The following is a 24,869-nucleotide window of genomic DNA, read 5'->3' on the forward strand; positions in this document are numbered from 1 at the left end:
CAGCCCTGCTGGTCTCTGACAAGAACAAGTTACAGGTTGAAAAAACCCTCAGCTCAGAACTAGGCAAAATCTCCATATGGCTCGCTGATAACAAACTATCATTACACATGGGCAAAACAGAGTCCATTCTGTTCGGTTCAAATAACAAACTCAGCAAGACCGACGGCTTCTCAGTTACAGTGGGTGACAATATTGTCACAAGGAAAGAAGATATTACCTACCTGGGTTCCATCCTAGAGGCAAATCTTTCCTGTGACAAAATGGCATCCAATGTAATAAAAAAAGTCAACCAACGAACTCGATTCTTGTACCGGATCTCCTCACTGGTAAACAAGAATACCCTGAAGACTCTGGCAGGAACACTCATTCAAGGGTACTACGACTATGCTTGCACCTCATGGTACCAAAGCACCTCAAAGGCACTAAAAACAAAATTACAAACATCTCAAAACAAACTGGTCAGACTACTGCTTGACCTTACTCCTAGAACCCACCTCACCCCTGCCCACTTTGACAACCTAGGATGGCTTAGAGTAGACGACAGAGTACAGCAACTTGCAATGGGCCTGGTCTACAAGATACACTACACGACCAAGGTACCCATGTACATGTCTAAATACTTCCCAAAGGTCAGTGAATACCACGATCACAACACCAGAGGGAGCTCCACAAATCATGTTAAACCCAGATTCGGCTCAAACAAGGGACTAAACACGTTTCGCAATTATGCCACATCAATGTGGAACGCCCTACCCAAAGCTGTAAAGGAATGTGAATTACTACCCACTTTCAAAAACACTCAAAAAACACCTACGGGAGACTGCAATTCGAAACTGGCCCCTGTAAATGTCCTAACACAACCCCCTCCAATGTACAGTAAATTACCAAGTATGGTCTTGTCAATATTCCAATGTAAGTTTTGCTTGTACAGTTGTACAGTGTCCCCCACCCACCCCTCCTACCCAACCCCCCCCCCACCCAACCACCTCCAATGTACAGTCCCCACCCAACCACCTCCAATGTACAGTCCCCCCCCCCCCCACCTACCCAACCACCTCCAATGTACAGTTTCTACATCAAATATACTCTTTTTTTCTGGACTCTTTTCGTATCACAAACAGTACTGTATTTGCAAATCTGGTATGTCATAAATGTATAGATGTAGCAGTACTGTATCTGTATGTCATGTATGTCATATATGTTACGATGAATTGAAAATGGAGGACCCTGATGTAAACAAGACGAAAGTCTTTCTCTGGTCTGCATCCCCTTAACAATTGTATGTATTGAGCTGTACTGTACTGTACCCATTCTGCAATCTGTTAATAAAGTTTTCAATCAATCAATCAATCTTTACATACTTGGGTATGTACTTTTAGGCGAATTCTCTGAAAATATGGCTAGGGCTTAAGAGGTTAAAATAGTCTTCGCATATCCTTCCTAGTTACACATGCACACAGTCTTCCACACACATACATTTTATCAGAGAGGTTGCCTGCAGTGCCCCCTGGAGCAGTTTGGGAATTTGGTGCCTTGCTCAAGAGCACTTAGGCAGAGGTGCTGGGCACCATAGATGTATTACCAGTCACCTGTCAGTCACCAGCTCACAACTGGAATACACCCTCCTGTCAATGGTGGTTATCCAACGTTACTGGCCGGCCTCTTTACCTTTAGGCCATCCTGCATCCTACAAAGCAGATATAACGCTGTGATATCTACCCTGTTGCCCGAAACTAGAAAATGATGGTTGTGATATAAGACGTACAGTTTTATTTTTGAGTGAAAGCTAGGTTTCAAAGATCAGAGGATGAACGGTCGTACTAATGCTGCAAGAAGCTGATGAAACTTTGCAAAAGTGTAATGTGCTAATGTGTTGTTTCCAGGTGAGAAGCCATTCCAGTGTAGCCAGTGTGATATGCGCTTCATTCAAAAGTATCTCCTCCAGAGACATGAAAAGATTCATACTGGTAAGTGAAGGACTTCAAGAGTTTGGGATTCACACTGCCATTGTTGATGTTGAAAAGGGGTGGGAAATACTCTTGAGACTTGAAAGTTGTTTGAAACGCATTATGTAACTCAGCCTTCTGATAACCACTGGGTTGTTTTACTTTCGCTAACACTCTACTACAAGCTCTGTACGTCGAACTTCAGCATTCAGTTGGGTACACTTGTTATTTTATCCTGGGTGCCCCCGACTTTAATGGCTTGTAGTGGAGTTAATACAGTAACGTTTGTGAATGTAAAATTGCAGTTGTTTTCACAATGTTTCACATGTCTATACTGAACACTGTGACCTCATTTTTTACTTCTAATTTTCATGCTATACTATGTTATTTTATTTCATACTTATCTTGTCTTGCACAGTCTCTGGAGCGTAACAGTAAGAAGCATTTTGTATAAAAGTATTCTGTACTTCTGTATGACAACTATTAAAGAAACTTGAACTTGAAACAAGGGTGAATTACATATATCTAGTGACTTTCAGGTTTCATGGAGTATATTTTCAACCCTTTTCAACATCAATGGCAGTGTGAAAGGTAGGCTGAGATCTACCAAAAACATACACTTTATACACCTATGAACGCATAATTGATTAAAGACAGGGACAATCTCTGGTAATGGCGAAGTTAAAATTATACTGGTTTGGTCCTTTTTTAATTGGAATAAATAGTTTGTTCAACTGTATTTTTGGTCGATTAAAATAATCATAACTGATTGCTATTTTAATAATTTAATCTGTAATGGGTTCCAGTTTGAAAGTAACCTTCCCAACCCTTGATGTCAATTTGTCTTTCTTTACTTCCGCGCCCTAGTTGGCGTCACTTGGCCAAGCTGTAATGTCAGACCTTGTTGTAACTTTCACCTGAAAAGTTGTTTGTAAACCTTAACCTCAGTGGAGACTTCACGCCCCACCCTAACCTGATTATTATTTTTTTTAAAGTGACGACCAAATAGGGCGTGGGAAAAAGATGTGACTACGTCAATAGCCACCAAGACTTATTTCACCCAGGTATTTCATGGATCATCCATGTCCTCGTTTTCATCTGTTTTGCCTAGGTGAGAAGCCCTTTCGCTGTGATGAGTGTGGGATGAGATTCATTCAGAAGTACCACATGGAGAGACACAAGAGGACTCATAGTGGAGAAAAACCCTACCAGTGCGACTACTGTCACCAGGTAACGTTTCTTTGAAGATAATAAGATAAGATTCTTTTTCTGCCATAAAATTTATGCTGGCAAAAGTTGTGTGTTTCTTCAGCTGCAACTGCAAAAAGCTATGTTCATTTGGTCTTTATCCCCACAGTACTTCTCCAGAACAGACCGGGTTTTAAAGCACAGGCGGATGTGCCACGAAAACAGGGAGAGGAAGGCCAACAAGGCAGCCGGGAAGGCTGGACCTCTCCGTGACACAGAATCTCTTGGTTTTTCCTTTCCTGTCAAAGAGTGCTCGCTGCCCAAGAAAAAACGACAGAAGACTTCGGACAAGTTGCATAACTTGGCTGCTGCCCAAATGGAAGAACATGTGGTTGCTGTTGTGAGCACTGCAGAGAAAGGGGAAGAGAGACAAAGCAAAATTGATTGTCTACCTCTCTATGCCGTCTCCTCCAAGGTCAAACATGAGTATGTGATAGCAGACTACTCTGTGGAACTTCCTGAAGAGCCAGCTTGCCGGGACCCGGAGGGAGAGTCATCATCTGAAGAGATTCCCCCTCCTAAATTGGTCCTGAAGAAGCTCTCCAAAAGGAGTCTTAAACAACCCAACGAACCACCACCACCACCCCCCAGCCTGTCCCCTTTGTCTTCCTATGAGGAAAGTGGCAAGGTCACCAGGTACACTTTTGAGATTGTGGACAAACAAGGCCTTCTGGATGTAGAGAGCAACACTGAACTTGAGCCTGTCGAAACCCTCCATGGAGGACAAACCAAGCCAGCAACAAGCAGCACAAACTACGACGATGCCATGCAGTTCCTCAAGAAGAAACGCTATCTCCAGGCTGCCATGGCTAATAACAGCCGGGATTATGCCTTGAGTGTAAGCAGCATCTCCAGTCAGCCCTCTGTTACACAAACTGTGGTGTCAACAGTCATCGACGAAACTGTCCCTGCTACCATCCTGGAGCCCCAGCCCCTCAGCACGGACATTAAGGCGACCAGCGATAAGAGCGTGCTGCCAGACGAAGTCCTCCAGACTCTGCTGGACCACTACTCCAACAAAGCCAACGGGCAGCCAGACATCTCTTTCAGCGTGGCCGACACAGAGGTGACTTCCAGCATATCCATAAACTCCTCGGATGTTTCAGACGGCAGCCCTGTGGAGAGCTTGGGGGGCTCCAGCGCCCAGCCTCAGCCACCCGCGGAGAAGGCCAGCCTTTTGCACGAGTACTCCAAGTTCCTCCAGCAAGCGCTGGAGAGGACCAGCCAGAACGATAGCTACCTGAGCAGCCAGAGCCTCAACTTGATCTCGGAGAACCCAACCCTGGCTGGGCAGCCACTCTTCTCCACAGAGAAACAGTTCCCTTCCCCCAGCAGGTTTAAATCAGGAATGAGCTCTCCACTAAGGTCGGCCCTAGAGAAACCTCACTTTGGGCTCCTGGTGGGGGACTCTCAGCACTCCTTCTCTTTTCCAGGCGACGAAACAACCACCCCTTCCGCGGTGTCCCCGAGCGAAGAGGACTTTCTGGAACAGGTCTCGCCCTCCAAAAAGTTGGACTCTTCACAAGGAATGCTGCAGACTTTTCAAATCAACACCTTTGATCAGAACTTAAGATCTCATTTCCAGACATCGAGGTCTGGAGCCTCCTCACAGTTCACTATTGCCAACGGACAAGTTAGTCTGCGAGGTCACAGTACAGACTACTCAGAATTCCCCCTGGTTACGGTCACAGAGACCAGGTCTCAACTCGGTTCCTCCCCCGACGTTTCCTCCAGTGAAACATTTGGTTGACGGGGGGCAGGGAGGTGGATTCATATCTGTAATAATTTCAATGGCACTTTATATCCCATGTCCTCTGTTCTGCCAAAATAGGTCCCACTGCAAATGTGGCGGTTGCTCAAAGCGTTGTTAGATATTTTTTTATAAAAAGGACAATTTGCTTATTTCCCCAGCCTGTTCATTTCAATAGAAACAAATGGGAATAATGGAAAAGGTATTACGGCCCCCACCCCCCAATTTACATGATTCGTGGGTGTATCTCATTCTGAGGAAAAGTGGAATGTAAATCAAGAGATTAGCAACCAAAGCGCAATGCAATTTATGTAGTGGAGTATTCACTCGTATCATTGCCATAGATTATTTTTCACTTTAGTTTTGTGTCTTTAACATTGAATCATTTTGCCTCACATTTGCTTGCACAGAAATATTATTAAGTCATAGCTGCTTAATGCAATATTTTCCACTTAACTAAAAATGTAGGCATATTATGTGTAAAGCCCTTTTGCTGTTAGCTACGTCTTTAGCAGCTACCCTATATTTTTCATGGTGGAAAGTAATCAAAAACAATTTTAATTATTAATTTAGGGCTGGGACATACCAAACTTAAAGGCATACCGTCATTTTTACAATACCACCATCAACGATATATACTTATTGTAAACATATAAATATATATCTGAATAGTGTTCCTTGCAGCAATATTAAAGAAGTCACATTTAAAAATGCGATTTTGAATGAAATGGCACCATGACAATTGTATTATAAAGACATCAGATGTCATATCCCATTCCATATGTACTGGACAACTAAATAGCATAAAATATTAGTATACCGTCAAAACTAAGACAAGTATTTTTATGTGATATTTTGTCCATATCGTCCAGCCCTAGTTTCACTTAATTCCAGGCACTTTTTCCCCCCAGACTGCCAAACACTTGTCTAGTGGCCTATTGAATCTATTCATGATGAAAGATTGAATATGATTATTGATTATTGGTCTTAATTTGAAGTCACTTTATTTTCTGTCACCTGAAAGGGTGTCACTAAAATATGTACTCTACATCTACAAGATGTAGTAGTGTATGCCGTAGATGAAATACTGCTCATTGTATTCATCGGGAGAGTTCACTATTGGCTTTAACGTGGGTGTTCTAATCACCAGTAAGACAAATGCAGACCAAATTAATATGGTTTCTTAGAATGCTTTTTTTTTTTTACTAACCTTTTATTTGTTAATTGCACAATTAACATTACATGTGTATAGGGCTGTCCTCGACTGAAGAAATCCTTAGTCTTAACAGTCGTAGTTTTCGTCAACTAATCAATTCGATGATTTAATCGAAAATAATATGTATAATTGTGTTTCCCACATGCAATCATTCAGAAAGACCTCTTTAAATCTCTTGGTTACCAGAGAGGTTATAATTTTTTCAGAAAATATCTCATTCACCATGGAAAAAAACATAATAATTGACTCGTCGACTAAGACCAAAACGACCAATTGATTGACGATTGTGTGCACACTACGTGCACATGCTCTTTGGCCTGGATGTCTGGACGCAGAACACTGTTCCTTGAATGTCCTTTATTTTATATAAGAAAAAAAGCAAGTGTCAAAGATCAGGCATTCAAAATGCTTTGTCTTCTAGATTCTAGAATCTGTTATTGGTCTTGGTCTGGAAATTGGGTCATATTGTACAAAACGGGTAATTATAATTTTTTTTTGCATCAATTTGTACTACGTTTTTGTTGCATGCACTTACTGGTTGCAGACCTAAGGCTCTGACATAGTCTACAAGTACAGGGTACATACTGTACACACAATGTCAATCATTCAGACAGTCTGCAGTCCTTTGCCTTTCACAGTCCAGGCGTACCAGCTCTCTGATCCACCAATCTCCTTTTGATCAGCATGCCGAGCCATATTATGACACCAGTATGCTAGTATTGCGGACGCTATGTACGCATGAACATCACAGTCCAGACACGGCATGCATGGACTGACTCTGCTGGGGTCCACATGGACTGACTCTGCTGGGGTCCACATGGACTGACTCTGCTGGGGTCCGCATTGGACTGACTGCTGGGGTCCACATGGACTCAAATGATCATTGCTGTCGGATGAAAACCGCATATCTCCAGTTTTGGTCATTTTCTCTTTTCCTTCCTTCCTTTTTTCTGGGAATGAATGTTTACATGGTTCTCTTATCATGTGAGCCTGTTTCATGACCCTAGGACCTATGAAACATGAAAATTAGGGTTTTCTGAGTTCCTGAAAAGTTTACATTTTTGAGATGCATGGTTTTCATCCGACATCAAAAGTTATGCATTTAGCAAACCTTCTCCTACTTATGCATAGGCATGCCCACGCACCACCAACATCCGCATACTAGCGTACTGGTGTCATACTAAACATGGCTCGGCATGTGCGCCGATCAAAGAGCAAAAGGACTGTGTCCTGTCCGTCCACATAGTGTATGTCGCCTGTCCTTCTGAACTATGCGAGAGCTCTTTGTTAATGCTCATTTCCCTTAAATAAGTAGTAAGTAGGTCTGGGTCTATAGATAAGGGAGCGTTGTATTGGACAATTTACTCCTGGCCAGGATTATGCTCATTCTGTGTGTGACATTGGTCTTATTAGAAAGGAACAAAGTCTATTGTTTTGCGTTTTGAGTGGGAAATGTTTAAGTACAGGTTTTTCTCTCTCTCTCAAGAGAAACTGCCCATATCATGCTTATATGGTTAAGACAGTTTTTCTGTTAAATTAAGTGTCTCTTGAGATTATGAGTGGTGGACAGACTGATCTGCTGGTTTAAAAAAAGAAATCTCTTTAATTTGTCTATCAGCCATTTGTAGTTACTGTTGTCCTCCCTTGCTTTCACTTGGTGTCATGGTGCCCATCTCTGTAACCTTCTCTCAGCAGTTATTTTGCATCCCACCGGGAAGCAATTTGGTTGAATTGGGGAACAAAATTGGGCACGTGAAAGCAAAGCAACCCATTGTGTTCTGATTGTAAGTGTTACGTTTTAGCATGGTTATATAGTGGGGGGGAAATGTGCTCTTTTTTTTCAATGTTATTAGTTCTCATCTGTGCCTTTTTTCAATATTTCCATCCATTCCTATATGTTTGTATTTCTTTCTGGTTGGTAGTGATATAAGGTAAGCCGAATAGAATATGTGCACATTATTAGCTAATATATAAGCTATCACTTTATCCACTCTGTAAGCTTAGAATGTTAGGAGCTGTCAAAGGACTTTAAATCAGTGTCACATGGTCTTTTAGTGCTCTTAACCTAGAAGTGACCTCGTTTGAGAGGCAATAGAAAATGCCCCAAGCTAATTCTCACAAATTCTGTGCTCAGAGGAATTACCTCAGAAGACATCTTCAGATGTCTTTAGTTTTGATGGCAATTCTTATTTACAAAGTACAACTCAATAAGCCACATTTGCTCAGGCCTTGAGGAACATGGTTCTATATAACATATGTTAATCTCGTTTGTATATATATATATATATACTGCCTCAGACATTGCTGTGGTGATTTTTATGTGTGTGAGGTCTTGGTTTTGGCGCAATTCACAAACATTGATGTCCTGTGTATCATTAGGTTTGACATCATCGAAGTTCCTCTCCGTTACGTTTCTTCTGACAATCAGGGACAGACGGCACCCTCATTATGAATCAAACAGCAACATTTTCCTCTGTGAACATTCCTTCTAGAATGTATAGAAACTACCCTGCTGTAAATATCTTGTATATTTTTCACATTGTGCATTTTTATGTTCTGAGAAATACTGGTGCTCATTAGTAGGGTGACTAGGCTTTGTGCAAGAGACACGTTGTCAAAAGGAATGCACGTTTATAATGCAGTTTTTCAATATTTTTCGGGTTGACAATGAACCCACTTCACTTGCTGTGAAGGTGTGGCTTTCTGATATACATTTGTATATATGGTATCTCCATTGTATTAACAACATTGACCATTTTTGGCAGAGGGCTGGTTAATGTTTAGTTTGAAAAATCATTTAATTAATTCACAATAACTTATCTGCAACTAAATCATGTATGATGATGGGTTCTCTACAACAGAAATTGTGACGAAAAGCATTTAAAAAAAAAAAAAGGTTTTGTTTCTCCCTGAATATTGTTTTCCCCATTGGTTTTCAATTATATAGGTGTGGTTGAAATACTCCACTAGTTATCTATTCCAATCTAAGCACTTTCAAAAGCACAGTGCAGTTGCACATTTCTGCTTTGGTAATAACCTTTGAGCAGTGAAGATTTGCTAATATAAAATGAAGAGAAATTGTTGATGGAAATCAATTACCTACACCGGCAGTACCCCAATCATGCTATCTTTTTTTGGTTTTAAGTAACTATTTATCATAACCTGGCCTTAAGTGTCCTTGTATAAGCTAGAGGAAGAAAAAAATGGTTTTGTGTAAAATGTCTGAATGAACTTTTTGATAAAAACTTTGTTCTATTTTTGAAACATGTAATGTTGCATAAGGCACTGATGTGTACCTATATCATATACAGTCACTATTGATTCCCTCATCTTTCTGATTTGTGAATACAGTATGTCAAGATCATTCAGTTATGGGCAGGAATGTCCTTCTCGAGTGACTTTTGTCTGGTGTTTTCGTACCATTACAGAACTTCAGAAAGGACTAAATTAAGTTATATGAATCATTGAATTTATTCCACTGAGGAAGTGATCATAAGCAAGATGGTAGGGTTGATTTGCATGGTCAAAGTTGTTGGGTCGAGTGAACTTGTTTTATGAATATATTAATGTGCGGCTTTATTGTAGCTGATTCATTTCAGTAAAGTAGCCTACTATGAATAGATTTTTGCAATATACTATGATTTGTAAAAGATCTGATTAAATTGTTTTGATTGTTGTGTGTCATGTCCTTATAAATAAAATAATTATCAGTATGTTTTTGTTTTGATTCATGTTTACTAAAATATGGAATGGGCATTGGGCAATAATGAGTGACAGTTATTTCAGGGATATTCAGTCCGAGGCTCAAGTTGAAGACCGTAATCGCCATTGAAATGGCTGGCAGCCCATTCGAAGGTTGGCCAAAACCAACAAACCATTCATATGGCAGCCATGCAACATCTTTTTAGAGCTCAGCAACACACCCTAAATGGCATTGGGCAAAACAAACATTTACCTGCCGGTTGCTGACGTCGTTTAAATAATTATGTACACGTAGGTTAGTGTGGTAAAATAAGGACCTGGGAAGATTCGTCTTGTAACAGTTGTTTTCCTTCTTGACATTGAACGAGCCGGTGTGTCCTGTGAAAAGGTAAGGACGAGTTGGGTGGGTGTTGGACGCGTCCTCCCTGGCAGCCAGGCTGAGGCTGCTGTAGCTCTTATCAGGCGCGCAGCCTGGATGGAGACCGCGCGTCGCCTCAAGGACAGCGGAATGTTACTGCAAATATAGAAACACATTTCATTTTTGTCAATATTATTTCTGTATTATAATGGGGACTATATTGGCCAATCAAATATCAGAATCTAGTCACAAACAAATAATATTAATAGCATAGCATACAAGGCACGAGCAGCTGAGTAATCGACACACCGGTTGTATCCGGGTGGCCGTTTGTATTGGGCACACACACTTTAAACTATAGTTGTTTAATTTAGAGGAGGTGGGGGCATTTCATTGTATTTATTTTTTATTTATATTCAAAGGACCATACCCGTATTTTTTTTACATGTCTTCAATTATAGCCTTGATACAAAGGTAACTGTCGGTTCTTTTTTCATAATCTTTTAATTAATGAACTGTTACTGAAAAATGGTGATTGGCTTTCATTGTATCTGAAAATGTGTCTTAAACCCATGGAAGTCACCACATTAAATTAAAAAATAATTACTAAAATGGAAAATAAATGCACCTCCGATGATAGAATGGTGGTGACTTTTCATGTGGTGTTTATTTTATTGTATGTGGTAAATCGACAGAAAATAACTTTATTTTCAGTAGGGCTAAAAGATTATGAAAATGTTTGATTTTTGTATCAAGGTAAGACTTGGAACCCACGCGTCAAAAATACTATAGTATGCTCCTTTACTTTAGGAAGTGCACTTCTGCAAAAACTGTAGAAATTTGGATTTTCTATTATCTGTTGTCCCTTGTCTGTTTGTAACATGCTCTATTTTATAACTTTGTAATAGCGTGCCATCTTGGCCAGGTAATATATTTAAATCTCAAGGGCATCTACAAGTAAGTTAGCAACCACTGCTGTCCCTGTCAACACCACCGTTCCTCCCAGGTGCCAGATCCTCATTTACCTCCATTAATTTAGAGGACCTATTGTAAATATTGTACTTCTGAAATATAAACAAACTACTGATGTGCAGATTTCAATAACATCTCAAGTGAGAAATAATTCCTATACTCATATAATTTGAAAATGGCAACATTAGATCCCCCCCCCAAAAAAGAAGTACATTTGACTCAGAAAATGAGATAATAATATTGCTGTATTGTTTGTTTATTATTCAGAAGTATCATATTTAAACTTGGTCCTCAAAGTGAATGGAAGTGAATGAGGAACGGTGGTGACAGCGGATGACAGGGACAGCAGTGGTCACTAGTTTACTTGTGACTTTAGATAAAGTTAAGACTGCTTATTTTTTACATGTTCTACTAAAGTGAAATATCCCTTTAAGCTGTAGTGTGTTCTGAAGGTTATTCCATGACCTGGGTGCCAAATAGGAGAAAGCTGTTCAGCCTATCCCTCGTCATTAGAATGCAAGGTACTGTGAATTTTGATGAGAACAAAGATTATTAAATTAAAACTGAATTGTGAATGATGTTGTTTTCCTATCGGGTTGTGAGTGGTTAATGAATAATAACTCTGAGCAATGAGTAATAGACTGTGACCTTCAACTTGGCAATTTGTAATGTGCATTTCAGTGTGCATGTTTATTCAGAGCCAGTATTCAGTTAATTGTGTGTGTCGTGTGAGCTTATAAATCATGCTGCAATTTCTATTACTATGGCAAGACCGTCTCTATGGGACACTATAAACAGACTTTGCTATGGTTTTATTCATCCATGCACAGTGAAGGAAGTGAGGTAATACATTCCATCCCACCTATCGGTTGCCATGGAGACCCTTCCTGTAGGCTGGACTGTGCACAGGCGTAACCACAAGGATGGCGTGGGGTTGTTGGAGCCCGGGGGTGTTGTGGGCAGCACTGCGCACGTCCATGATCTGTTCCATGAAGAGGCACAGGTAGAACTGTCTTCTATCAATCTCATTCCCAATCACCTTGTCTGAGACCTTGTAAGACAATATCTCTGAATTGAGAGATGGGGATTGATTCACTTCCTAGCTGTTGCATTCTCTGCCTATTAACGCTAGGTGGTTGATTCGTTGACATTTGGGAAGGGGGAGGTGCGCAATTATTTCAATGTATCCCAAAAAAGGCAAAAAGAAAGTGGTATTTATTTCATAATTTGTCACCAAGAAGAATGTCGTCTCATTTCCTGATGTTCTGCCGTTCTTGGTGGCTAGTGTGCTCTTCTATTCTGTTGTGTGCTGGGGGCGCGGGCGGGTGGGCAATGTCAAAGCCGGCGACGTTGGCAGGTTGAATAACCTCATCAGAAACTCTGTCATTAGACTGGCTCTGAACCCTGAACTCCAGGTTGACCTCCACCCTGAGCAACGTGTCTCACCTTCTGTACCCTGAGCAACGTGTCTCACCTTCTGTACCCTGAGCAACGTGTCTCACCTTCTGTACGCTGAGCAACGTGTCTCACCTTCTGTACACGCTGAGCAACGTGTCTCACCTTCTGTACGCTGAGCAACGTGTCTCACCTTCTGTACCCTGAGCAACGTGTCTCACCTTCTGTACCCTGAGCAACGTGTCTCACCTTCTGTACCCTGAGCAACGTGTCTCACCTTCTGTACCCTGAGCAACGTGTCTCACCTTCTGTACGCTGAGCAACGTGTCTCACCTTCTGTACCCTGAGCAACGTGTCTCACCTTCTGTACGCTGAGCAACGTGTCTCACCTTCTGTACGCTGAGCAACGTGTCTCACCTTCTGTACCCTGAGCAACGTGTCTCACCTTCTGTACGCTGAGCAACATGTCTCACCTTCTGTACCCTGAGCAACGTGTCTCACCTTCTGTACGCTGAGCAACGTGTCTCACCTTCTGTACGCTGAGCAACGTGTCTCACCTTCTGTACGCTGAGCAACGTGTCTCACCTTCTGTACACCCTGAGCAACGTGTCTCACCTTCTGTACGCTGAGCAACGTGTCTCACCTTCTGTACGCTGAGCAACGTGTCTCACCTTCTGTACCCTGAGCAACGTGTCTCACCTTCTGTACCCTGAGCAACGTGTCTCACCTTCTGTACCCTGAGCAACGTGTCTCACCTTCTGTACGCTGAGCAACGTGTCTCACCTTCTGTACGCTGAGCAACGTGTCTCACCTTCTGTACCCTGAGCAACATGTCTCACCTTCTGTACCCTGAGCAACGTGTCTCACCTTCTGTACCCTGAGCAACGTGTCTCACCTTCTGTACCCTGAGCAACGTGTCTCACCTTCTGTACGCTGAGCAACGTGTCTCACCTTCTGTACCCTGAGCAACGTGTCTCACCTTCTGTACGCTGAGCAACGTGTCTCACCTTCTGTACGCTGAGCAACGTGTCTCACCTTCTGTACCCTGAGCAACGTGTCTCACCTTCTGTACGCTGAGCAACATGTCTCACCTTCTGTACCCTGAGCAACGTGTCTCACCTTCTGTACGCTGAGCAACGTGTCTCACCTTCTGTACGCTGAGCAACGTGTCTCACCTTCTGTACGCTGAGCAACGTGTCTCACCTTCTGTACACCCTGAGCAACGTGTCTCACCTTCTGTACGCTGAGCAACGTGTCTCACCTTCTGTACGCTGAGCAACGTGTCTCACCTTCTGTACCCTGAGCAACGTGTCTCACCTTCTGTACCCTGAGCAACGTGTCTCACCTTCTGTACCCTGAGCAACGTGTCTCACCTTCTGTACGCTGAGCAACGTGTCTCACCTTCTGTACGCTGAGCAACGTGTCTCACCTTCTGTACCCTGAGCAACATGTCTCACCTTCTGTACGCTGAGCAACGTGTCTCACCTTCTGTACACGCTGAGCAACGTGTCTCACCTTCTGTACCCTGAGCAACGTGTCTCACCTTCTGTACGCTGAGCAACGTGTCTCACCTTCTGTACCCTGAGCAACGTGTCTCACCTTCTGTACCCTGAGCAACGTGTCTCACCTTCTGTACCCTGAGCAACGTGTCTCACCTTCTGTACGCTGAGCAACGTGTCTCACCTTCTGTACGCTGAGCAACGTGTCTCACCTTCTGTACCCTGAGCAACGTGTCTCACCTTCTGTACGCTGAGCAACGTGTCTCACCTTCTGTACGCTGAGCAACGTGTCTCACCTTCTGTACCCTGAGCAACGTGTCTCACCTTCTGTACGCTGAGCAACATGTCTCACCTTCTGTACACGCTGAGCAACGTGTCTCACCTTCTGTACCCTGAGCAACGTGTCTCACCTTCTGTACGCTGAGCAACATGTCTCACCTTCTGTACGCTGAGCAACATGTCTCACCTTCTGTACGCTGAGCAACGTGTCTCACCTTCTGTACCCTGAGCAACGTGTCTCACCTTCTGTACCCTGAGCAACGTGTCTCACCTTCTGTACGCTGAGCAACATGTCTCACCTTCTGTACGCTGAGCAACGTGTCTCACCTTCTGTACGCTGAGCAACGTGTCTCACCTTCTGTACGCTGAGCAACGTGTCTCACCTTCTGTACGCTGAGCAACGTGTCTCACCTTCTGTACGCTGAGCAACGTGTCTCACCTTCTGTACGCTGAGCTGTACGGATGACGAGCGCCTTCAGTCACCGGCTCCTCCTCCCCACTAGGTGGAGCCAGAGGTCTGGGTGTAGCCTACTAAGAATGCGGTTAAGGCATTCCTCATTATATAGACTGATAATATAATACAGGGTACTGACCGTGCCTGGATTACTGACCAGGCATCAAGAGTTCTAGACCACCAAAGGCCCAGAGAGCCAAATAATTCCTGTGTATATTAATTGCATCAATTCATGGTTTTAAATGAAAGGGGCCCCCAGCATACATGGTCTTTCTTTCTTTCTTTCTTTCTTTCTTTCTTTCTTTCTTTCTTTCTTTCTTTCTTTCTTTCTTTCTTTCTTTCTTTCTTTCTTTCTTTCTTTCTTTCTTTCTTTCTTTCTTTCTTTCTTTCTTTCTTTCTTTCTTTCTTTCTTTCTTTCTTTCCTTCCTTCCTTCCTTCCTTCCTTCCTTCCTTCCTTCCTTCCTTCCTTCCTTCCTTCCTTCCTTCCTTCCTTCCTTCCTTCCTTCCTTCCTTCCTTCCTTCCTTCCTTCCTTCCTTCCTTCCTTCCTTCCTTCCTTCCTTCCTTCCTTCCTTCCTTCCTTCCTTCCTTCCTTCCTTCCTTCCTTCCTTCCTTCCTTCCTTCCTTCCTTCCTTCCTTCCTTCCTTCCTTCCTTCCTTCCTTCCTTCCTTCCTTCCTTCCTTCCTTCCTTCCTTCCTTCCTTCCTTCCTTCCTTCCTTCCTTCCTTCCTTCCTTCCTTCCTTCCTTCCTTCCTTCCTTCCTTCCTTCCTTCCTTCCTTCCTTCCTTCCTTCCTTCCTTCCTTCCTTCCTTCCTTCCTTCCTTCCTTCCTTCCTTCCTTCCTTCCTTCCTTCCTTCCTTCCTTCCTTCCTTCCTTCCTTCCTTCCTTCCTTCCTTCCTTCCTTCCTTCCTTCCTTCCTTCCTTCCTTCCTTCCTTCCTTCCTTCCTTCCTTCCTTCCTTCCTTCCTTCCTTCCTTCCTTCCTTCCTCATGACCCCCAGCCTCAAGTCACCCAGCGTTGTGGATCTCTCTTGGATCTCTGTTCAGGGTTGCCAGCAGACCAGCCAGCCATGGTGGAAGGTCAAGCTTTTCGTATGGGAGCCAGTCCTTTTCGGCACCTGGGATGGTGTCTTCACCACCTGCATGATAAACATCTTCGGCGTGGTGCTCTTCCTACGCACCGGCTACCTAGTGGTGAGTACACACACACGCACGCACGCACGCACGCACGCACGCACGCACGCACGCACGCACACACACACACACACACACACACACACACACACACAGATAGATACTTTATTTATCCCCTTAGCTAAATTAGGGCGTTGCAGGTCAAATTATACAAATGTAAATATACATGGTAGGTACACATACAAAATACAAGCAGCAATGTACTCAGGTGTGGATGGTGCAAATGGGCTGATGTAAATCTAAGACTGGTATGTACAGAGCATACAGATATACTGATAATTAGAATGTGCAGATACTGTATTTGCTTCTTATCACATTTCTTATGTGAACTGTGGTTGGCAATCAGATAGAGACCATGTGTTGTGTTGAGTGTGGTAGACATACAGTAGGGCCTGTTTAGACCAGTAAAAAGAAAACTGACTTGAATGATTTTATTTTAATTTTTTTTCATATCTACCAAGAGAGCTGTAGTGTAATCAAGGTTTTGATTGTTTGTGTAAAAGAAAATAATCTCACTCTCACACCATTCCTTTTTTAAAAGTCATGTACATAACGGCATAACTACCTGAAGCAGAGTCTTATCCTATAGGTTGTCCTGGCCGCGTGTAACTGTTCCGCAACAGTAAGTGACTTCCGGGGTAGGCCTGATTGGCCCCGACAGGCACGTGACGCGGCAAACTCAGGACGCGCAACGAGGCTGCTGAGAGCTGTCGCGCGGAAATAGGCTGTCTATTGCCATTCTCTAACACAAACTCTAACCTTAACCAGCTCCTTAACAGCGCCTAAACTTAACCGTTCTAACCTTAACCAACTCCGAAACAATGCCTAACCTTAACCTTAACCTTAACCATGCCTAACCTTAACCGGCGAAAGAATACACGTTAAAAAAAAAATCACGTTAAAAAAAATAAATTCGATGGGATTCAAACTTGTCAACAACGGACCGCAGGATCGCAGGACCGCTGCTCTGCGAGGTGAGCTAAAGCGCCGAATGAAAGTCATAGCGGATTTGGACGGTTACATCATTCCGCAAGCTCTGCCGCTCCGCTCCGCGGAGCGTGCCGCGCGGCAGAGAAAGTTGCGCGTCACGTGCCTGTCGGGGCCAATCAGGCCTACCCCGGAAGTCACTTACTGTTGCGGAACAGCTATAAGCGTCCTGGCCTCCTGGTGTTGATAGGGGCAGAGGAGCGACAGTGTAGATGTACAGCAAAAACAACATACAAGTGAACCAACATAGACTATTACTCTCCCCTCCTGATGTCATTCCTCCAGGGAAACACAGGTGTGTTGCTGGGGATGCTCCTGGTGTCCATGGTGGTGCTGGTTGCCCTGGTAACGGTGATGTCGGGGATCGGCGTGTGCGAGCGCTGCGGGGTGGGGAGCGGAGGCATCTATTCCATGATCTCCACTGTCCTGGGAGGCAGGGTGGGAGGCACTGTGGGCCTGCTCTATGTGTTCGGACAGGTGACGTTTTGGTGCCTGTGTGTGTGTCTGTGTGTGTGTGTGTGTGTGTGTGTGTGTGTGTGTGTGTGTGTGTGTGTGTGTGTGTGTGTGTGTGTGTGTGTGTGTGTGTGTGTGTGTGTGTGTGTGTGTGTGTGTGTGTGTGTGTGTGTGTGTGTGTGTGTGTGTGTGTGTGTGTGTGTGTGTGTGTGTGTGTGTGTGTGTGTGTGTCGAGTGTCAAGTGCATGGCCACGTGTGTGCTGGACAATAGCTATATATATGTATGCGCTTGTGCTCCACTTACCTATATACAGTATAAGGTGGCGCGAGTGCACGTTGTCCTTTTGTATGCTAGCGAGAAACTGATCCTGTATGTACACACGCACACATCTATGTTTGCATTCAGCTAGGGCTGGGAGATATACCTAAAACCTATGCATCAGGGACACCCATGCGTACCCAACTATAGGCGTAGCTCAACTGACTTTGTGCCAGTCAGATTCAGGAGTTGTATGGGGAAGGAGTCATTTTTGTATTCAGCAGCTGTCTTTTGGAACAGTCTGCCCAGTGACCTGAAAATCGTAGTCAATGCTGTTAGATTCAAGTCCAGCCTGAAGACATGGCTCAAAAGGGACTATAATTAACCTAGACACTCAGCAAAAAGGCACTCTTGCATGTTTATGAGTCTGTTATGTATATAAATGGTAAATGGTATATGTGATGTGTTGTGATGTCACGTTTTGTATGATGCATGTATTAAGCATCACACTCCCCTACCCCCCTACAAGGACCACAATGGAAATAAGCTCTGAGCTTTTTTGTGTTCATCCTTGGCAGTATCTCCTGACTGTGCTTTCTGTCACATGTTATTTTTATATTGTCAAATAAAGTAGGGATGCTCGATATTGGCTTTTTTACCGATACCGATATTCCGATATTGTCCAACTCTTAATTTCGATACCGATACCGATACCGATATCAACCGATACCGATATATGCAGGGTTTCCCCCCAAAAAAACGGAATAATTTCAGGTAACTAATAATTTCACTGGATGCATTCAAAAGGCTTTCTAAATGTAAGCATTATCTGTGCAAAATATGATAATTAAAAAAGTAAAAATTAACATTACATATCTCTTGTTGTTGAATTAAACCAAAATGCATACTTTTGACAATAAATAAAATAAGAATTGGTTCTTACTTGCTTGCCTGGGTAAATAAAGGTTAAAAAAAAATGTTTTACCGATACCGATATTTTCCGATATCACATTTTACTGCCGATATCGGCCGATAATATCGGTCGGCCGATAATATCGGACATCCCTAAAATAAAGTCATGACTTCATGGACCCATGCAAATGTGCGGATTTTACTGTACATTTTTACTGTATATAATTTATTTTCTTTTTCTTTCTTTTGCCCAATACTGTATCTCATGTACAACATCAACATCGTTTGCTTACCGTACGCTATAGCTAGAAACCGATCCCATATGTACAGGTATACATTATAGACACACATCAGCCCACAGTGTGGTCCGTCCCCCCCTCCTCTCAGTGCGCGGCCGGGGCCATGTACGTCACAGGCTTTTCTGAGTCGGTGGCCGAGCTGCTGGGGTTCCAGAGCCAGTGGGCGGTGCGGGGGTTCTCCGTGGCGGTGCTTGTGGCCCTGCTCGGCATCAATCTGGCCGGGGTCAAGTGGATCGTCCGCCTCCAGCTGCTCCTGCTGGCCGTGCTGGCCGTCTCCACACTGGACTTCATCGTAGGCACCTTCTCCCACCTGGACCCAGGTAGGACTACCTGCAGGGAGGGGGTGGAGGGATGAAGCTGGAAGAGGGTGGAGGGGTGAGGCTGGGAGGGGGTGGAGGGATGAGGCTGGAAGAGGGTGGAGGGGTGAGGCTGGGAGGGGGTGGAGGGATGAGGCTGGAAGAGGGTGGAGGGGTGAGGCTGGGAGGGGGTGGAGGGATGAGGCTGGAAGAGGGTGGAGGGGTGAGGCTGGGAGGGGGTGGAGGGATGAGGCTGGACGAGGGTGGAGGGGTGAGGCTGGACGAGGGTGGAGGGATGAGGCTGGAAGAGGGTGGAGGGATGATCCTGGGAGGGGGTGGAGGGATGAGGCTGGACGAGGGTGGAGGGGTGAGGCTGGAAGAGGGTGGAGGGGTGAGGCTGGGAGGGGGTGGAGGGATTATGCTGGAATGGGGTGGAGGGATGATCCTGGGAGGGTGTGGAGGGATGAGGCTGGAAGGGGATGGAGGGATGATGCTGGGAGGGTGTGGATGGGGAGACTGAGGGGTAGGAGGTAAGAGGCTGGTAGGGGGTGGAGGGATGAGGCTGGGAGGGTGCGGAGGGATGGGTCAGAGAGGTAGGTGTGTGTGTTTGTGTGAACAGCATAAAAATAGCAACAATCAACATTCAAACACGTACATGACAGGTAACATTACTCTCAAGCCTCGCCTGTCAACATCCCCCTATCCTGTGTGTGTGTGTGTGTGTGTGTGTGTGTGTGTGTGTGTGTGTGTGTGTGTGTGTGTGTGTGTGTGTGTGTGTGTGTGTGTGTGTGTGTGTGTGTGTGTGTGTGTGTGTGTGTGTGTGTGTGTGTGTGTGTGTGTGTGTGTGCGCGTGCGCGTGCGTGTGTGCATTCTTGTGTGTGGAGAGAAAGAGAAAGGCTGTATGTGTGTGTGTGTAGAGAGTGAGAGAGAGAGAGACTGGTGTGTGTATGTGTGTGTAGGCTTGCATCAGTATGTGTTTCACATGGAAGATTATTAATTGTATCACAACATTCAACTCCTGTCTTCTCCAGTATACTGGACTAGTAGAGATGTGCTGTGGATGTCATAATAGCAGCACACAGAACCTTGGATTGTCAGTTAGAATAGCGGTAATAAGTTGTTTCACCCAGTAGATGCCGCTGTGAGCTCACCTATCCTGTGTTTCCACCATAGAATTACATAGGTTTCCCATCACATCGCATCACAGACAGTGTTCCTGTGGCTTTTCATCGCTGCCGGATGAAAACCACTTATCCCTAGTTGAATCATAAACAAACAAAAAAAAATCTTACTGGGAAGGAATGTTTACATGGTTCTCTATCATGTGAGTCAGTTTCATGACCCTAGGACCTGAAACACATTGAAAACCCAATGTATGACTTTCAAAATACATGGATGTCACTGAAAATGTGGCTATTTTTCAGAATTCCTGAAAATTGAACTCTTTTGAGATAAGTGGTTTTCATCCGACAACGATGGTGTTGTTTACTGCCTATTTGACCCTCCTGTAGGCTACCTGTTCTCTTTTTATTCAACACAAAGTTCTGCAGTCATTCAGACAGATTTTCTAAATGTAATATCTATGTGAAAGGTCTGAGTCTACTGCAGCAGCAGCGTCATGGAGGTGCTTTGAGCTGAGTCTGAGACTTTACTGTTATGTTTACCCAGAAGACGTTTTTGCAACAAGGAAATGGTCTTTCCCTTTTTTTTTTTTCATTTGAATGTATTATTTCACCGGCCTTCAGGAAGTCCTTCCCTGCTTTTCCTGTTCTCACTGATTATCAACTTCCTGTCCAGGGGTTGAAGAGCAAAGTGTTCCAGAAGGCCAGAACCTTTTCTCTGTCTCTCTGTTTCGCTCTCTCTCGCTCTGTCTCTCTGTCTCTGTCTTTCTCTCTCTCTCTGTCTTCCTCTCTCTCTCTCCCAGCAAATGGCAAGGGACGCATGCAGGCTAGCCAACCAACACTGGGTGGAGGGTTAGTTTAGCAAGATGAAGCCACTTGGTTTACCCCCATGTCTCTCAGACCAACACACCTTCCCACCTCTCATCCTTAATCGTCTCTCCCTCCTTCCCTCCTTCCCTCCCTCCTTCCCTCCCTCCTTCCTACCACAGCTGGCAGGGGCTAACACACAGTACTGTGGTTTAGTGGGAGAACCAGCCACAATGGATGGACCAGGTTTTTTCAATTATGAGCTTGTGTGTGTGTGTGTGTGTGTGTGTGTGTGTGTGTGTGTGTGTGTGTGTGTGTGTGTGTGTGTGTGTGTGTGTGTGTGTGTGTGTGTGTGTGTGTGTGTGTGTGTGTGTGTGTGTGTGTGTGTGTGTGTGTGTGTGTGTGTGTGTGTGTGTGTGTGTGTGTGTGTGTGTGTGTGTGTGTGTGTGTGTGTGTGTGTGTGTGTGTGTGTGTGTGTGTGTGATCTCATGGTTGGCAGAATGCCAGCGGGTCCCCTAGCTAGCAGAGAATCTATAGTCTAGTCTGCACTCACGGGGCGCCACAGAGGCAGGTCCTGGTTACCTGCCAGAAGCAGACGTGGTGATAGCGGGGGGGGGGGGGGGCACTGCTGGTGTACATATATTTATAGAACGATAACACCTTTAATCAGAATCGTCAAGGCTGGCTGCAGGCAATCGCAGTGGATCACAGTAGGCCTACACTAGCTGCCATATGGCTCACACAGGTCTTGCCAGCAGTGTATCAAATTGTACAAAACATCTACCAAATATCTTTACCACTTGTGTGTGTGATGTTGCTCCATGACATGGTGACCTACTAGTATTGTGTGCTAATGTCATTGTGAGCAAAACGGGTCGGTGTATTACCCTTCAGAACCTACAGTTGATTTGTGGAGTGGTGTGGCTTTCCTCCCCTTGCTCCTCAAGGAGCTATTAAATGATTTATTATGACAAGTCCTTCCTGCAGTACTGTAGGTTTCTCAGGTGGACCCCCCCCCCCCCCCCCCTTACAACAATGTCAGACAGTTCAGTTCAGTTCAGTTCAGTTCTCTGTTCTGGCACGTGGTATGTTTGCGTCTAAGACACAAGCATAATGTAAGGAATAAGCATTGACTTAAATGGGACCATGACAATAAGTATTACAAGATAAAGACATGAAGAAGAAAAATGTCATCTCACATTGTAGTTTGACTGGAAATACCATCAAATATCGTCAAAATTAAGAATAATATGGTGATATGATGTTTTAGTCGTATCTCTCTACATATGTTTGAAGCCTATTCCCCATAGAACAGGAAGCCGTCAGGGCGGTCAGGTGGCGTAGCGGAGATTGCGTTCGTCACCAACCCCGGAGACACTGGATTCGCCTGTTCGAATCCAGCTCACAGCTCCGGGGTTGTCACCAGCTTGGCTGGCCGTTCACACTAATACAATTGGCAGTATTAGAGGGTGGGAGAAGCTGGCGGGGTGGGTCCGGGTCGTTGTAAACAGCGACTCCTACAGTTCGGTCGGGGCGCCTGCTAAGCGCGGATAGGATCTAAAGGGGGTAGTGTGATCCTTCCACTCGTTACACCCTCTCAATGAGAATCCGCGCTGCCAGGTGAAAAGAAGCGGTTGATTGGCTGGACGTGTGTCGGAGGAAGCACGTGATAGCCTCCACTCTCCCAGACCAACTGTGGGGGGTAAGTGCGCAGCGACCAGGAAGGGGATTGGGAATTGGCATAACGACTAACATTGGGATGGGAGAAAATCGGAGGAAAAAGGAGGGGGAAAAATATATATAAAAAAAAAAAAAAAAACAGGAAGCCGTCGATGTTCTTGGTGGGTCTGGGTTTTAGGGTGTTAACCAGACTCACCCACATTGTTTAACAATGACAAGAGAGAAAAAGGCCGGAACCGGGATCTGAGGCCTTGCGCTTCCTCCAGAGACCATCACATCATCATCATCATCATCATCATCATCATCGTCATCGTCATCGTCCTCATCATCCTTCTTGTGATTGTAGGGTACAGTGTGGAGTTGACAATCATCTGATCCATCTGAACCATCATGGTCTGTGGTGATTACAAAGAATATTCTGTTCCAAGGAGACTGACTTGGAGTCATACAGAGAGGTCATCAGAAGTGCTCCAGTACACATTCCCAGTAGACACTCGGTCAATAAGGACTCGCCGGTCTGTTAATATGCTTATGAACTCATTCATATTTTCTACTTAAGAAATACTATTCTCTGGTTACTAAATCACAGTAGACTTTCCATTATATTGTCTAATATCCGGCCTTTAAAAAAAGAAAATCCATGCATATATATAACATTTTCACGCTATTCACAGTAGCCAAATGCTGACACACAAAGTCATTGTGTGAAAACGACTGGCAATGTGCCCCGTGTTCATGAATCTATTCATCTTATAAATAACCAGGTATCCTCCGATCTTCTGTGTATAGGGAGTGGATCAGGTTGATTTTGCCTGCGCTCTGCAGTAGCTGCTGGAGCTTAGTGGCGAGCGCTGTGTGAGTCGAGCCTGCTATGGCCCGGGTGTTGGAGTACGATGTTATAATAAGGGTGGGGAGCCCAGGGTGCAGACACGGACACTGACTGCCCCGGCTTAGCTCGGTTAAATTCTGATTGTTTGGATAGAGGGCGGCCTCACCGGGTCACAGAGTTGACAAGGGCCTGGCCTCCTGTGGTCCCATTTGATCTGGGTTTTTTTCAGGCTCCTCAAGTTCCTAGCCTGGAGGAGTTGTGGATAGCAGGAAAACATTGTTAGAATAACTAGGTCCATCCCTTTTGGCTTTTGTAGTGTATTTGTTGTATTTCAAAAGAAAAGAATGAGCAGCACGCTCACTCTTTTACAAATTCTTTCTTTCTCTCCCTCCCTCCCTCTCTCTCGCTCATACACATACACACACACACGCTCACACTCTTATTCTTTCTGTCAGACTTGGAAGCGGCTGAGCTTCTGAAAAAGGGTGGTGACTTCCTTTTGGATAAACATGTCATTAATCTGGGAGAACACATTCTTTCCCATTGCAAGATAACCAAGGGGGAAATGGCGGGGTGTTATAACATAGGCGGGCCCTTAAATTTGGCCCTCAGGATTAAATCTTGGCCCCCCCACACGTGCAGAGCAGTCCCTCCGCATTCACACGGACTGGACTGGAACGATAAGATACTGTGTTGTATAATTTTTAAAGGTCCAATTCACAATCAGAGTTGCTTCATTGATACGTATTCAGTGAGATGTATGAAGCACACTCTCAGGGGCTCATACAGAACCAAGCATTTCACCGTAAAGTACATGTATTTTATTGTGACAACTAATAAACAAACTTGAAACTTGAGATGCATCTTGTAATTTCACTACAGTCGTTTAAAAACATGTTTCACCCTCAAATTGGACCCATAATAATAATAATAATAATAATAATAATAATAATAATAATAATAATAATAATAATAATAATAATAATAATAATAATAATAATAATAATAATAATAATAATAATAATAATAATAATAATAATAATAATAATAATAATAATAATAATAATAATAATAATAATAATAATAATAATAATAATAATAATAATAATAATAATAATTTCTTACATTTATAGCGCCTTTCAGGAAACTCAAGGTGGCAGCGGAGGGGGACAAACTAAGGGGAAGGAAATCAGAGGGACAATTTGGTAAGAGAGGGAA

At 44.1% G+C, this 24,869-nt stretch overlaps 2 protein-coding genes across 5 annotated transcripts in view; both read left to right on the plus strand.

Moving 5' to 3' along the window:
* znf148 (zinc finger protein 148) overlaps positions 1–9,864 on the plus strand; it is a 31,837-nt gene extending 21,973 nt beyond the window's left edge. For both annotated transcript variants that reach the window (XM_084310208.1, XM_084310209.1), the window contains exons 4-6: positions 1,884–1,967; positions 3,058–3,176; positions 3,304–9,864. In XM_084310208.1, coding sequence (XP_084166334.1) covers positions 1,884–1,967; positions 3,058–3,176; positions 3,304–4,944 — 1,844 coding nt within the window. In that variant the 3' untranslated portion in view covers positions 4,945–9,864. The remainder of the gene's footprint in view (positions 1–1,883; positions 1,968–3,057; positions 3,177–3,303) is intronic.
* A 203-nt stretch (positions 9,865–10,067) lies between these two features.
* slc12a8 (solute carrier family 12 member 8) overlaps positions 10,068–24,869 on the plus strand; it is a 75,348-nt gene continuing 60,546 nt past the window's right edge. Inside the window, exons 1-6 of one of the 3 annotated variants that reach the window (XM_084310205.1) lie at positions 10,068–10,250; positions 11,645–11,713; positions 12,023–12,195; positions 15,862–16,008; positions 17,281–17,472; positions 19,007–19,238. In XM_084310205.1, coding sequence (XP_084166331.1) covers positions 12,067–12,195; positions 15,862–16,008; positions 17,281–17,472; positions 19,007–19,238 — 700 coding nt within the window. In that variant the 5' untranslated portion in view covers positions 10,068–10,250; positions 11,645–11,713; positions 12,023–12,066. The remainder of the gene's footprint in view (positions 10,251–11,644; positions 11,714–12,022; positions 12,196–15,861; positions 16,009–17,280; positions 17,473–19,006; positions 19,239–24,869) is intronic. The other 2 variants (XM_084310206.1, XM_084310207.1) reach the window with 2 other exon arrangements.

The sequence above is a fragment of the Notolepis coatsorum genome (genome assembly GCF_963971535.1).
Source record: "Notolepis coatsorum genome assembly, chromosome: 3".
Lineage (NCBI taxonomy): Eukaryota > Metazoa > Chordata > Actinopteri > Aulopiformes > Paralepididae > Notolepis > Notolepis coatsorum.